This window comes from Amblyomma maculatum, chromosome 6, assembly GCF_055883805.1.
Source record: "Amblyomma maculatum isolate TAMU_Amacu chromosome 6, ASM5588380v1, whole genome shotgun sequence".
Classification (NCBI taxonomy): domain Eukaryota; kingdom Metazoa; phylum Arthropoda; class Arachnida; order Ixodida; family Ixodidae; genus Amblyomma; species Amblyomma maculatum.
The window spans coordinates 106770178-106786065 of NC_139349.1; the positions used below are offsets into that span (position 1 = coordinate 106770178).

The following is a 15888-nucleotide window of genomic DNA, read 5'->3' on the forward strand; positions in this document are numbered from 1 at the left end:
TTAACCACTGTGTCACCGGGGCAGGCCCGGCTAATTAAATGTTTCAATGTTGTTTTCCTTTTTCAGAAGAGAGAGATTCGCTCAAACTTTCAGGCAGTGTTCAATGAGTCGTTTTGCAAGGCCTTGCAGCAGTGGACTGTTGCTAGGTTCAAAAAACTGACTGAGTAGTTTCACTCAAAGCATGGTGCAGACTGATGGCCCTTCACCAGCAGCAGACGGAGGGTTTTGCTGCATATTGATTAGCAGAATTCAGTTCTAATCTTAGTTCCAAATCACCTTTGCTGTCACGAAACACCCCGACGCCGCATACGCACATTGTTTCCTTTTCTCAATTTCACAAAGCACGGAAATTCAGAAGTATAAGACCCCAGGAACTTCTGCAAATATCTTTCTGGGCGTTGATGGCACCACGACTTCTAGCATACAAGAATTCCAACTTTACTCTGTGCACTGTACTCAAGCGACCTAGCTAACCCTAAACGTAATCAAAAGCAGCTGTAGGCAAGGCAACCAGCTACAACTACTTTTGCTTTGACTTTATTTGGCTTTGATGAGCTGCTTAACTGATGATGCTGACAGTGCTGGCGCTGCCATTGATGGCGATGCTGGAGATTACAATGCAGCTGCAGATTATGAAATGCCAATTTCATAAAAAGCGTTGTTGCATGGGTAGAGGCATTGTTTAGGAAGATTTTTGGAAGTGGTCGAACATTGGGAAAGTGTAGTCAGCATACCGTGTTGAGTGAATGAAAATTCTAGAAGGGAACTGAATATAGCAAGAGAGAAGCACTGTATGTTTCACTGATAACTCACTACTTCACTACTTTTGTATGCGCAGCAAAGTGGGCCGCTAACCATTGGGCATATAACTATTTGTCAAAGTGCAAGAATTTTCTATTTGTAGGCTGTACAGAAAGGCGCCTCAAATGTAATGACCTCCAAGTGCACAGGCGTTGCGGCTTGATCTACATACCTTTGCAAGGTGGCAGATCGTTCACCTGCTGCTCAATTGCTTGTGAAAGCATTGTGGTTGAGAAGGCGTCATCTCTCTGCACGCCCAAAGCCTGAAATAGAGAGAATGCCAAAAACTTCAAAAACTGCTAATGACTAGTTACTATTTTTTTTTTCACGTTTAAGAGCTATGGCATTCCAGTCACAAGCAGCAAAGACCTGAATGTAAGCCGAAACAAATGAGACTGAAGACAATGCTGTGTAGGTGACACCAAGGCACAGCAATACACAGTGCAATATACACATATGAAAGTCTATAGGTGTCAGTTTGTGCCCAATGTTAGTATTAACAAATTCCACTGCTTGATATGAAGCAACCTTTCTTGCTTCGCAAAGGAAAATGCGCATTCCACTGGTGAACCTGGTTCAGGTTCACGAGTTCCACTTATTGCTACAGAGAAGCTCGCTCCACGGTCCATAGTATCCTCTCCTTATCTGTCAATCAGAGGCAGACAGCCCAAACTCCAAGGATGCCAATTTAGCCCAGACGCCAAGGATGCCAGAGGCAGATTTAGCCCAAACTCCAAAGATGCCAGAAGCAGATTTAGCCCAAACTCCAAAAATGCCAGAGGCAGATTGAGCCCTAACTCCAAGGATATCAGACAGATTTAGCCCGAACTCCAGGGATACCAGAGGCAGATTTAGCCCAAACTCCGAGGATGCCAGAGACAGATTTAGCCCTAACTCCGAGGGTGCCAGAGGCAGATTTAGCCCAAATTCCAAGGATGCCAGAGGCAGATTTAGCCCAAGCTACAAGAATCCGACAGGTGATCTAGCCCAAACTCTGTGGGTGCCAGATGCAGATGTAGCCCAGACTCCAAGGATGCCAGGGGCAGATTTAGCCCAAACTCCAGGGATACCAGAGGCAGACTTAGCCCAAATTCCGAGGGTGCCAGAGGCAGATTGAGCCCTAACTCCACGAATACCAGAGACAGATTTAGCCCAAACTCCAAGGATGCCGAAGGCAGATTTAGCCTAAACTCCAAAGATGCCAGAGGCAGATTTAGCCCTAACACCAAAGGTGCTGAGACAGATTTAGCCAGAACTCTATGTTTTCAGCTTGATATAATTTACACGTCAGAGAAGAGGGTCACGGCAACTAGTGCTGTGCTTTCGGATGTACAAATCCCTCAATGGTGAAAAAAAGCACGACCTACAATAAATTTCGAAGCAACAGTTAAGGACCTTTACAAAAGGTAGGTGAAAGCTGTGCGCCGCGTTGACTGCATCCCGCATGAGCTCTGAACACATTCCAACAAAATGCTATGAAGAACGCGTTTGCCTTAAGCCAAGCCTTTGGACTCGCTAAGGCGAAGTTCAAGAGATGCTTTAAATCAGGTTTGCATCAACACTAGTCGAGTGAAACTCCCTACCGAAGCCACCAGGCGAACGAGCTGCGGCTGTCAAAAGGAAGCAGACTGCAGTAACCTCAGCAAAAAGCTCAAATACATTTTGTGCACATCTAGTAGTGGCCATATGGCAACAATGCACTGTGAGCAATTATGCTATAATAGTAAATCCGTTAGAAGCTGCACACTCAATTTAGCTTCTCATGAAACCACTGTGCAATGCCTGCTATGTATAAAGTGCAACGTTTGCACTGCACATCATTAAATTGATTACCATGCTTTTACGTGCTTTGTACCTTAAAATTTGTTTTTTCTTCTTTTGCTATTCTGCCTGGTACACCATGCCCAAGCAACTATGCACCGACAAACTTCAGAGGAGCAACGGAGGTCCATTGTCGGACATTGCCTTGATATTAGCTTATAAGACACGTGCATGCCTTTTTCGTTCCCACGAGACAATAAAATGGAGAAACAATTTAACCTCTAGCAAGTATATTTTAGTGCAGATCTGCAGAGGGCAAAATCTTATCTAGAACGATTGAACTGTGAGCTCTGGGCTACGCTGGGCTATGCAAGTGACATCTAGCAATAACCGCCTGGTTCAGGACAGACTATGAGTAAGCATGCACGGCCAAACTGACAGCACTGCCCATCTTTTTGGGGATTGCTCGCAGCCGCGACTTCGCCGCTTGCTTTAATCATCAGCGTGCTGTCCTCGCTGCCGCTGAAACATCAGAAGGTAGCAATCAGGAGCAAACTGTTGGCTTTTTTTATCTTTTTTTTTTTGTAGTTGCGGCCAGCGTGGACAGTAATCTCATGACAAAGGCAAGCGAGCCCCGAAAAGACGAGCAGTAGTGCTGTTAGTTTTGAATGCACACACTTACTCACAGTCTCGAACCAGGTGGTTATAGTTAATTGTTAAGTGTGCAGCCCAGCGGAGCCTGGAGCATGCAGTTCAGTCGTTCTAGGGAAGCGTTTTGCCCACTGTACATCAGTATGCAACTGGGCAGTATTTTTAAGATTTTCTAAATCTAACTCTTCAAATAAGGAAAAAAAGGCTTGGAATATGCATTCATAATCTTCTCAGCCATGGGATTTCCAGAAAAATAATCAACAACAAACAACAGCTTTGTGAAACTTGAGCCTTAGCAAAACACTTCAAAAAATTAACATAAGCGCTAACGGAGTGCTAAAAATTATAGAGTCGTCAAGGTAATGCTGCAGCAATGTTGTTCGTCAGATGAGGAGCACAGTTCCAGTTTCTGAGAATGCAGCCCAAGCTCTTGGAGCTGCCTTTTGCATATTAGTATACGAGATCATACAGAGCTCAAAGCTCGTTTAGTCAAAAAGCCGTCACTGTACTTTAGGCTTGGCTCGAGTCTTGGTTTGGTTTGATTTATGGGGTTTAATGTCCCAAAGCAACTCAGGCTACGAGAGACAACATTGTGAAGGGCTGTGGAAATTTCAACAACCTAAGGTTCTTTGATGTGTACTCGCATCGCTTTGTGAGAAGTTTTGGAATGAAACATGGCAAGAAAAATGAAGGACTGTAGCAGGCTCTGGAAAGTCAGCGGCGCTTCCGTCCCGTCTAATTCGCCGCACCTCCTGACAGTCGGTGGCGAAAGCAAATGAGCAAAAGATGGAAAGAGGATTTCTCTCTCTCACTTGAATTTTTCCCTTGCACTGCTGGCTCAGCTGCGCCCTTGCACGAACCACTGTAACTGTTTCAACTCCGCTTGTCTTGAACAGACATCTGCGTCAGTCGCCTAGCTAGCCTAGAGCCGTGAATTCTCTGCGTGTTGGCTTATTGACCACAGTCGCGATTGTTTTTTGTAGCTTTTTGTACGCTATGCATCTCACTCCTTCTGCCTCCCCGCCCCTTCGTGAGATGAAAGACGTTCGATTGCGTGCAGCTCGAGTTCCACGGACGCGCCTCTTCTACAGATTGTGCTGGCTTATTAATGTCGGCAACAGCCGCAGTAATTGGCATCATTAAACTTGCTACCCTCGTGTGCTGTGAGAGGCATAAGCGCGTTTCGAAGACAACAGTTCTTACAGGAAGGGCAGTGTAAACTTTTAAACCTGCATTTTGTTCACGTATATATCACTGCAACATGCGTTTGTTGCGTCAAATTCCAATCACCAGGAAACTAGAACACATGCATTTTCTCTAATTTCCTGCATCGTTTTGCTGGTATGAAATGTACGGAATGAATATGTGTATCAATTATTGAATTTCATATTATCAACTGTGCACATGCTGACACAACCAGTGCCGGCAAACTGGGTTCTTTTGCACAGATGGAGCAGGCATGCAAGACTGCAATGTTAGCGAAGTACTATAAACTTTTAACCACAAAACGTGGCTTTGTGTGTATGATACTCCATCGCCATCGCTGGGGACACTTAAGCTCATCCTTTGCGAGAACGTAAGCTGCCAGCCCACATATTCTTCATGGTTCAACCAAGCCGTATGGACGTGCCTGCGTGCAGTAGGGATAACGAGAATGCAAATGGTTCTGGCAGGCTAATTCTGATATCACTCTCCCATATGAAACGAGCGACTAGAGTGACAGCTCCTGCCCTTGGCACAGGGGTAACGTGAATTGAAATGTCATGGCAGTTTGATTTTTTTTATGAGGAGACCGTAGCTACGCCTCTTCACGGTGTAGCTGCCTCTTCACAGCGTAGCTGCAGCCACCAGAGGTCTCGCTTTGGCTGTGGTAGTATTGCTTTCAAAATAAAAAACTAAATTACAAGGGTTCAACGCTGCTGAACCAAATATTGAGCGAAAGCATTAGCTGCAGGTGACCGAGCGTTCTTCTTCTCTTCTTCCTCAGCCCACATATAAAGCCCCGCTTTAACCAACCCATATGAACGTGCCTTAGAACGAGCCTGCAGGGTCCTAGCAGGCTGATTCTGACATAACCGTCCCATGTGAAACGAGAGACCCAAGTTGGCAGCTCCTGCCAGCCAGTGTGTCATGTGGGGTGCGACGTCACAGCGTCACGTGGGTAAGACGCGCTACGCTGAAGGCTCGAAACCTAGAGTGGTACAGTCAAACCTCGATATAACAAACACGCATATTACGAATTATTGAATGTACCGAACTCTTCCGAAATTATTTCGTCAAACGCATGTATTTTTAACTTCCCATAGCAAACGCGGTTCGGCATAAAACGAATATTACGAACTTCGCGACGCCAAGCACTACCTCACTTTAATAGCAGGAGGCAGGCTTCGTTGCACTACACATGTGTTGTGCGGCGGAGCAAACGTTCAGGACTACCTCGCAGGCGCTGACAGCGCCACAGATGCCACGACGGCATTGGGAGTTGCCATCCAAAGAAATCCATGGCCTCTGAGATTACTCCCGCGCGCCTGTTTGTGCGCGCGGAGGGGATCTCGGAGGCCATAAGAAATCGTTCGCATCTCACAATCGCTGACAGCGTCACTTCAGCAGCGGCGGCAGCGGCGCGATCGAAGGTTGCTTTTGTCTTTTTTGGTTTTTGCGTCTTTCACGTTTTTAGTGTTAGCAGCGGCGTCGCGGCGTGGCTGGCGTGGCCGTCGTAGCGTTCGGCGGAGGCTGCGTTGATCGTCGTGTCGAGTGTGGTGCGCGGGTGTGCGTAGTGCTGTGATGGCGGTGATCGTGAAAAAGGAGCAGCACTGATGTTAAAGACCAAGCTCAAGATAAAATCAGGGCCTTCAAGGCAGTTTACAAGAGAAGACTGACACTCTTCTCGTGAAGCTTCTTATGGAGCAGGACTTGAAGATCGACTTGCTGGGAGCATTGAAGCGGCATCGAACAGCGTGAAAGGCGAAACGATTGCCTTCGGCACGCAGGTTTTGTTCCAGCAGAGGCCCGTGCATCAAATGACGATGGGGACGATCCCGACGAAGCAGAAGCAGAGCTCCGCGAGCTCGATGAGCCTGGAACGATTTTTCGCGTTTTGTTGGTGACATGCCCGCAACAATGACTGTAGAGGAATTTGTAGGCGGCGACATCGTGGCGACCACTGCTGTACTGACGGACGCCGAAATCGCTGTGGAAGTTTCTGATCATCCCACAGACCCTGCAGGCTGACTCTGCAGACGATGAGAATATTCCGACTTCACAAGAAGCGCTTGCTGCATTGGATTTACTGCGCTGCCACTGCAGTGCTATTGAGAGCAGTGGGTTTGCCCTTGTTGAGTGTTTGCAAACTGTGGAACAGGGCGTGATACGGAATGCGATCAACACAAAAAAGCAGGCCGCGGTAACACAGTTCTGTGCGTGTAAATAAATGGACGTGACCCAAGTAGGCACCCTCCGAGTTGCTGTGCCTTCTCTGATTGAATTTCGCTGCTCTTGCGTGTATTTTCTCCGAAATTTTATATTACGAATTATGGATACAGCGAACTATTTTCCGATTTTTTAACTGTTCGTAACGAGGTTTCACTGTATTGCTTTCGCAATAATACCGTATACACGCGTGTAATGGCCGCACCCCGAACTTTAAAAAGAAAATTGGGAAAAAAAAACTTTTAAAAAATTTCCAGAGTAAAAGCCGCACCAGGAGTTTCAGGAAGTTGGGCAGTGCCGTCTACTGTGCGGTGCAAGAAATATGGAACGTTTTCTGGTTACTGCCGCCAGGTGGGGCCCAAAAATCAAGTGAAAGCCAAAATGAAGCGTAAGGTTAGAAGTACAATTGCCAATAAGAATTAAGAACAAAATATTTGAGAAAAAAAAAAGTCGAGCATGGGGGCAGCGGCCACCACCTCCGTTACAAAGGGGGCACTCCTAGCCGCAGCGATGCCCGCCCGTTACAAAGGGTGAGGCCAGCAAATCCAATCCAATCCAATCCAAGTCTGTTCACTTCTCCGTTTTACAGCCATTTCCTCGATCGCCCGAAGCATATCACGTGCGATCACGCAATCAGAACGCATCGCTGCCCCGATTTGTTCTGCGCTCGTGAGCTGAAAATTTTCTTTTGTTAGTTATACCGCTCACTTTAAGCTGAAAGTGATTCACTACGCGAAAGAAGAAGGAAAAAGAGCGGCTGGACGAAAGTTCGGCGTTGACGAAAAATGTGTACAGAGGAGGAGGACGACGAGGAGTGATGTTTTGGACACAGGACGAGCCTGACATCCCGACGAGTTTAGCGGAGGAGGACGAGGGGTTTTTTGACAATAATAAAGGCAGGTACCACCGCAAATAATTTTTTTCGCTGTCTTTTTTCTCATGTAATTGCTGCAACCCCTGATTTTCACCCCAATCTCGGAAAAAAAATTCCGCCATTACATGCGTGTATACGATAAATCCGTTACATAGCGAATTTTCGTTACACCGAGGTTTGTTATATCGAGGTTAGACTGTAGTTCAATATGCCGATAACTGGACACATTAAAAAACCAAAAGTTGAGCTTCTTAGTAATCTAGAAGCATTATGATGCAGCCAAGCTGGCGGCACACGTCGTTGCAGGATGTGCGTCATATGTCTGGTAGAGCCAGACTGGCACGTCGGAGCTCAAACTTGCACAAGTGCTGCTAGAGTTCATCAAATGCTGCCTTCACTGCATGGCAGACGTTTTGCGTTGAAAACAAGCCCGCCAGACCGAAGAGCACTTTCAAGCAGACTCGAGTCCACCTCGTTAAAGGTCCACGGAAACGGCCCCCAAGAAACCACTGATAAACGTGTTCAGTGTGTAGAACACATCCTTTTGAGCATTAACGCAAAGTATAACTCCTTGGAACAAAGCCAGCGATTTATTATTAATTTTTAAAAACAGCGTTTTTTGAAATTTGCGGGCAGAGGGAATGTCGTTTGGCGGTGTCGCATGGAACTATTTCCTAATCCCGTGACGTCACGGGTAGATTGACTGGCAAGGCTTGCTAGAAGCTGCCATTCGCTGCGGTCACTGCAACCATGACGTCATGAACACACTTCCGGTAGCTGCGAAAGTCGTCTGCTCGTGCGCTGCTCGAACTCTGTGCGGGCTGTTACAGCTCGCCGCCCTTATCGGTTAGGTGGCCATTGCCCATTAAGTGCAACAACCGAAGCGACGCAGGGATCGGCAGAACGAAGCTGCATTTACAAATATCTTATTTATATAACGTGGATTCAGGAGTATCGGAGTGTCGTCTGACGAGGCGTCAACAGCACAGTCAAGCACTGCACGATGGCAGCACCTCCTTGACCGCCGTAAACACCGCCGCTGTGGCCCCTCCTCCCGCATACCGTTCGCGAACGACACGGCGGATCGTTAGCACCGATGTCCGAAATAAAGCGTGCTAAAATTTGTTGGCGTCTGGAATATTGAGCCGAATATCAAGTATGAAGCCCTCGTGAGGATCGCTGACCAGCAGCAAATTGCTGGTAAGAGCGATAGCCGTGATACAAGCTAGTTTCTGCTCAAGCCAGCTGCCGCTGGTGCATTTCGGCTGATCCGATCTGCTCGTACTAGCTCTGCGATTAATGCGTCGGCAGAGTTAATCCTATAATTATTTTACTATGGCAGGATAGGAATCACTATAAGGCAGTTTCATAAGTAGACTATTTACGACAGCGTTGATCATGTTCCAAAGCGTCGACCGCCGCGGCTTCGAAGCGAAACAAAAGGCCTAGCGACGACTAGGGACGGTCACGCACGGCGCCGGCGTTCGCCGCGCTCGCACGTTCCACCCCCGCGGTAATTGTGTAACGTACCTCAGCCTGCTCGCGGCATCCCGTGCTGCAAGCGTTGCAAACTCGTGTACTTTCATAGCTAAGGCTGCATATTTTTTGGCGTTCTGCTCAGCAACAAGCCGTTCAAACGATACTGTAGGCACGACAAGGCTTCAGTACGCAGTCGCTGCGCTGTCGGCCGTAATCGAAGACGTCGGGCGGCACCATAATCTATACATCGATCTTTAAACGTGATACAGTGAGCAAATGAATAACTTTGTGAAGCAGACCCGCTCGTACGTTTCGCGCACTCGGGCGCCGACGAGTAGCTTCCGTCAACAGACGCCGTCATAACCTCGGTTAACGACGCAAACCGAGGTCGTCAAGCTTGGTTTGCGGTAACCGCGGTTAGTGGTGCAACCATGGTTTGGTCCGCCGTGTAACATAGAATAACCACGGGTTCGCGGTTACACTAACCGTCGCTGCGCGAACTGGCGAACTCCTCAGGCGTGTGCGAGCGAGGACGGGTTGGCGTGAGTACGCCAGCGAGCGAGCGCGCGGCAACCGGAAGTTCGTCGAAGTGACGTATGTCGGGGCGGAGCTTTGAACTTGCTTGTATTCGTTTTTTTATGGCTCCTTTCGGCGTACGAGTTGAGAGGGAAAATTGGAAGGGTCATTTTTAATCGCCGATATCTCTGGTGTTGCAGAAGCTAGATCGAAAATTTTTGCGGGAGAATGATGGGTGGTTCAATAACTATCAGTATAACTATCAGTGTTATGGCGTTGTTTACCCTTCTTTGTGACCCCTTTCAGTGGACCTTTAAGTGGCTTTAGAGCATTGATGCTGCAAGCAAGTGGCAAGGCCGTGCAGTGGACCAGGCTTTGGGCACACTTAGTCATCATGGAGGTGTCATTAGGAGAAGCACCCCTCGCAGGGCCACGGCACACAGTTCAATATATCGAACATAGTGCTGAATGGAGGTTCGACAAACGTAAACAATACTGCTATACTTTTGCACAGGTTTTTCAAGGGGATATTCTGAGAGTTGAACATAAGTAACAATTCGATATGTCCAAGTACGATATGTTGACCGATTGTACATACAGTACCAAATTAGCGTTGAGGCGAATCAGGCAAACAAGAACAGAGGTACAATTGATGCTTCACCATCTAAACTCATTAAAACACCAAGCTGCCTAAAGATACATAACATCATTTGGAACAAACATAGATCAGATCTTGGTTTTTGTGCACTGAGCACGACTTCAACCTCAGCCTCTGACATCATAGATGTAGTACAAAGATTCAGACTCATAAAGCAAGAGCACAAAGCTAAAATTTGGTGTCCTAAGTTCCTTGCCAAAAATTGGCTGATACGTAGGTTAGTTGAAGTGTTTGACTACACACGTTAAATTATACAGAAGCTTGAACTGGTTATCACTTACCCCAGTCTCTGGACAATTAATGATGGTGGCTTGTTGCATGCCCTTGCTGTTTACATCACATTCTTTGGCAGCACAGCTGTTTTTGGTCAAATCTGCATTTTCCCATTATATAGCCTGATGATAATCAATACAGACCGACTATTTTCGCATTTGTACTCTTTTCAATGCACACTCATTTTTCTTTCTTCACAAAGGCAAAAATCAACAATTATGACAATCACTGTGGCAACAGCTGGTGCTAGGCAGCCGACAACGAATGCCCTGCAAAAATAAATTTCTTGCAAAGAACACACCTTGTGGAAATAGTCGACAGCGTCCGACCAATGGCGCATCAGGCTGTGGACAAACCCGATTGCCGAAAGTGTCGAGGCATTTTTCGGGCATAGCACCAAGGCCTGGTGGTGGTATTCCAGTGCTTTGTTGTATTTCCTGCAGTGAAGGAAAAAAAAAACACCTAGTGAACATGCTACATAAAAAAAAATGCTTAATTTAGCATGGTTGGTCTAAATGTAAAAAAAGTGCTTGCACAGCATAAGAGTAGCGTGTCTTACTCGAGATCCAAGCATCCCGGCGGGCTCGCATGTCAAAAAGGGCTGCCCAAGTGGGCAGTTTCTCGTCTATTCGGCCACGACACGTGGTCTCATGGTGTCACACAAACCGGCAACCAATCAATGTTTGGCCACACCACCTGCCGCCAGTGGTCCTGATATTAGAGTGCAAATATGTCATTTCCACTCCTAGGAGTAGTGTACTCAAGGTTAAAGGGTGCTGGTGGGTTCAACCCCCCTCTAAACAGTTCTGCCCAACTTGCCGGCTCCTGCCAGTGGCTAGAGACATCGGCAAAATCGGTCAACGAGGAAAGCTGTCCCGTTTGGGTTTGGTCTAAAACATAAGAACTACTGCTCAAGTTAGCAACGACCTCTAAGAGGCTGACAGACAGACTGAAATCCGCAAAATCGGTGACTGCGAACTCTAATGCTAGCACACTAAAAACTTACAAGGGTGAAAACACAAGTCGTTAAGCAGAAGGATTTAGTAAGAATTCAGCAATCATAAGTGGTCTTACTTCAACCCGTCCATTTAAAGAGAAATGGGTCTTGAGCTATTTTTTGTCATCTGAAGGCAAGAGATACTAAAACTGGACAGATGTGTTCAGTTTGTTCTTTTTCTGCTGACTTCAAGCACTAAGCATTTATTCTATTAGCAGGCAAGTTAGTCTCTTGCCCCTGTCTGTTCAAGCAATAGGACAACAATTTATAAGCATGGAACACTTTTAGTGCCCATTTCAGCACACCACCAGGGAGAACAAAGCACCAAATCGGAGAACATGAAGGCGAACAAAGGGTGAAAATAAACACTAATGGCTTCGACGGGTCACCACCTGAAGACTACATGCTACCCTTGAGTGCAGTATGCTTTTCTTCCAAGATCATTCCGTGCTTACATATACTTTGGACGGCAAAGTAGACTGTGATTAGTTTAACCCTTTCGCTGTCACGAATGTACCGGTTTTTGCGCTCCCCCCCAGTGTCACCTGCGTTCAAAACTTCGCGCTGAGTGCTTCGACTGGCTGCAGCATCTATCGAATCTTTCTACAAGTTCGTATTTTCGCCCCGCGCTGTGTAGTGTATGTGGAGCGACCCCCCCCCCCCCCTGATTTTCTTTGCTAGAGGAGGGGGGGGGGGGGATAATTGCGCAATTCTGTGATAAAATAAAAACACAAGCTTTACCTTGTGACGATTACTTCAGAGTGAGCAAAACTGCAAGATGCAACGCATACATTTGTTTTCCTTGTTTTTCAAGTTAGAAACAAAAAATTGTTTGCACAACACGCTGAATCATTGAAAGTACAACTGATACCGAAATTGTTCTTCTTACAGCTCCCAGTGTTCCTTACAGATCTCAAGAAGACACACTGCGGCTGTTTGTGGAGACAGGCCTTAAAGAAAACCCGCGACTTCAAAATCTACTGAAAAACCTGACCGATGCAGCTGTTCCAGCCATATGTAAATCAAGCTTGCTGAAGCGCCCTGTCAGTGATAGCAGTCACCTGGAACATTTTTCTTTACTTGTACTTGTGGCAACTAGATTCATCAGACACGGCTGTTTCGGCAGAAGCCACTCTCATTTCCTGCTGGACTGCCAACACATCAACCCCACGCTTTAAAGGTCTCATTCTAAAGATCAAATTTCTGCCAGAGCCATTCAACCACCGCACCTCCCAAGCATAGCTGACCTCTCTTGGCAGCATTCAAACAGGTCATGCAGAGCTGTGAAAAAAAGAACTTGTCAGTTTGACGGCATCAAAAGTATGTCGGAAACTGACCCTGACAAAACTAGCGAGAGAGCCTTTTTATGTGCAGTAGCAATGCCAAGCTTTCCACCCACCCAAAATCTATTTTATAGTTAATGTGCGGCATTGTAGGCACTGGGGATACTGAGGGTGGCTGCTGAACTTTAACAGGACAGAGTGAACGCATTTATTCCTTGCATGTTTCATGGCGTTTCCGACACAGCGTCGAATGTGCACTCTGTGAGCAAATGCACCATCCCTGGTTATGGTTTTGTTTTGTTTGAAGGATTTAACATCCCAAAGAGACATTGTCTATGAGGGATGCCGTAGTGGTGGGCTCCAAAAATTTTCTCCACCTGAGGTTCTTTAACGTTCCCAGACACCGCACAGTATACAAGCAGTTGGCAACTAGTGAGTCACTACGATGAGGTGCTTTCAGTGATGAATCTTTTCAATGCTTCACTGCTGCTCCGATATGTCATGTGTTGTGCCAGCCACTAATAGAATATTTACTACATTCCAGAGCTTTTTGCTCTTCACTTCTGCTTTAGGCAAGTAAAAGAAACCTGCATTAGATTGAAGTAAATACGGTAAATAATGCCACACGTGAATTCAAGTGATGTTTCAATGGGAATGCCCAAACTCTGTACCACTGAAGTTGCCTCATGGATAAACAATTACAGCAGTCATATGATGACTATGGTAATATGCTACACCAGGGGGCTCTCAAACTTACTTGCCTCAAGGAACTCCAACAGCTATCCATATGTGCCAATGAGCCCTACCGCCTGCTCTCCTGCAATGTTGCTTGTACAACATGGATCTGCCCTTGTTTCTTTCTGTCGTTTAGGTCACTTTTCTGAACATTTGTTTCCTTGTTTTTGGTAACAAGCTTTTTATTAAATGCTCACATCTCACTTATGCTCCCATCTGCTGCTCTCTGCTTTGGCAGTGACACAAAGTGGGCGTATCTCTCTGCTTTCTGCTTCGGCAGATAATGGTTTTCTGGCACAAATGAGCCTGTCGGCCTTGGAACCTCACTCCAGTGCTGCCGACGTCATTAAAATGCCCGGAAGGCAACTCTGACACGCACACTTTTCTTTCTGGCTTGGCTAACTCGTCTGCGGCCTATGCCTTCAGTCACTATGCACTGAGTGTACGAACCCAAATACAGTCGCCGACCGATAAATCGGACGCTGATAAATCGGACATGCTCGTTTATTCGGACAGCTCTGTGGCACCGCCACTGGCCCCATAAACATGACGTGTAAGGACGACCGATATTTCGGACAGCCTCCGGCTCTATATTCGATAATCCGGACTCTAAACAGGGTGCCTCGATGCGCGCGCTTCCCCCGCCGCCGTTCCTAGTTAAAAAAAAAAAGAAAGAAAGAAAGGAGACGAGCGCCTTCCTTTGGCGCCTACTCGCAATAAGCGACTGTGGCCTCCGTGATCGGCGAACGGTGCGCCGTCGGCATTGCTGGAGCTGATCACGGAGGCGGCGGTGCGACAGGACAGTTGCGACGGGAGAACAGCAGGCGGCGCTCCACTCCGCATGACTGGCCCTCGGGCATGTTTGGCCTCCCCACGTCTTCGCCATCGGCCACCAGTTTGTGCTCGTTTGTTCAGTGCCTCGTGCGTGAGTAGCGTTAGGCTAGGTTCTTTCAAGTGACCATACGACAACGTTTCTCTTGAGTTTGACAACGACAGGCCACAGCAAATGGCGCCAACGGTGCCTTCGCGGTCCGTGCCGACGGCGGCGAAACGTGGGAAATACACGACGCTGACAATGGCGAAGAAAGCAGCCATAATACAGCAAGTGCTGAGCGGCCGTTCTCAAGTCGAAGTTGCCCGTGAGTTCAACATCTCCAAGCAAACGATATCGGACTATATGAAGAATAGGTCCAAGATTCTTGAGGCCACGGAGAAGACAACAACAGCTGAACAGAAAAGGCTGCGACAAGGCCTTTACCCGAAGTTGGAAGAAGCGTTGAACATCTGGCTTAACGCTACTGTCGCCCAGCGTGTTCCTGTTTCTGGCCACCTTTTGAAGCATAAGGCTGAGACACTCGCACTGCGGCTTGGCATCGAAGGATTTCAGTTCAGCGACGGTTGGCTCAGGAATTTTAAAAAGCGGTTCGACCTCGCCTTCAAAAAAATGTGCGGTGAAAGTGGTGCAGTGAGTAGCACACTGGTCGCAAACTACCGCAGTGAAAAACTTGAAGCGCTGCTTAGTCGCTACTCGCCAGACAACACTTTTAACGTCGATGAGACTGGTCTCTTCTACAAGCTGCTTCCATCGCATCGACAAATTCTTCCCGAAACAGGCACCCTAAAATGTAAATAAACAGGTATTTTTTGCTTCATTCGTTTTTTCTGACATTCGATATTTCGGACTGGTTTACATTCCCCGTGGAGTCCGAATTATCGGTCGTTGACTGTACTGGTCGCCTTGTGCATCATGCCCCCTTTAAGCCTTGTCGCCAGCGTTCTAAACACACGTTCTACACCTTAGCGGCGTGCAGCAATTTGGCACGATGCAAGGTCTGTGCTACAAATAATGCGTGCGCTGAAATGAAACTGAGCAACAAGCTGGAATAAACTAATACTCTAAAATGGGTTTTAACAAAGTGGGTGCTGTGCCCTGTCCGCACGTGTAGCAAGAAGTGGGACAGAGGAAGTAGTGGGGGTGGAGCTACAATATGCTACTGACTCACTCATCGTCATACAGACTATGTGGAGTGTGCAGACATTTAGCGCACTGCCGAGGCCTCCACGCAGCTTTTTCACTCAATATACTCAACAAATGGCTGAGGTGAAAGGTGGTTTGCGCACAACGCCGATGATTAACACGCAATATACCTGAGCTTGCGAAAGGTGTGACCCAAGTTGTTCAAGAGGGGCTCCCACTTCTCGGGAAGGACCGCTTTGTCAGTGAACTTGAGCAGACTCAATGCATGCTCAAAATGCCGCTTGGCAGTGGTGTACCTGCGAGAAATGTGGGAAAGACAGTGGTATTAGTGTAACCAGAAGGTTGGATAAATAATAATAATAATTGGTTCACAGGAAGGGAAAGGTGCAGGCAGTATCTGCCACATGTTTCTACGGACACCTGAACCACGTCATAGGGAGGAAGGTAGTAGTG

The 15888-nt window shown here is 47.1% G+C and overlaps 1 protein-coding gene across 2 annotated transcripts in view; it reads right to left on the reverse strand.

Annotated features, from left to right (window-relative positions):
* The window catches only part of Cdc16 (cell division cycle protein 16), a 57140-nt gene that overhangs the window by 13035 nt on the left and 28217 nt on the right, over positions 1-15888 (reverse strand). For both annotated transcript variants that reach the window (XM_084607242.1, XM_084607241.1), the window contains 3 exons: positions 15606-15731; positions 10744-10879; positions 974-1064 (listed from right to left, as the gene is read on the reverse strand). In XM_084607242.1, the coding sequence (XP_084463368.1) occupies positions 974-1064; positions 10744-10879; positions 15606-15731 (353 nt within the window). The remainder of the gene's footprint in view (positions 1-973; positions 1065-10743; positions 10880-15605; positions 15732-15888) is intronic.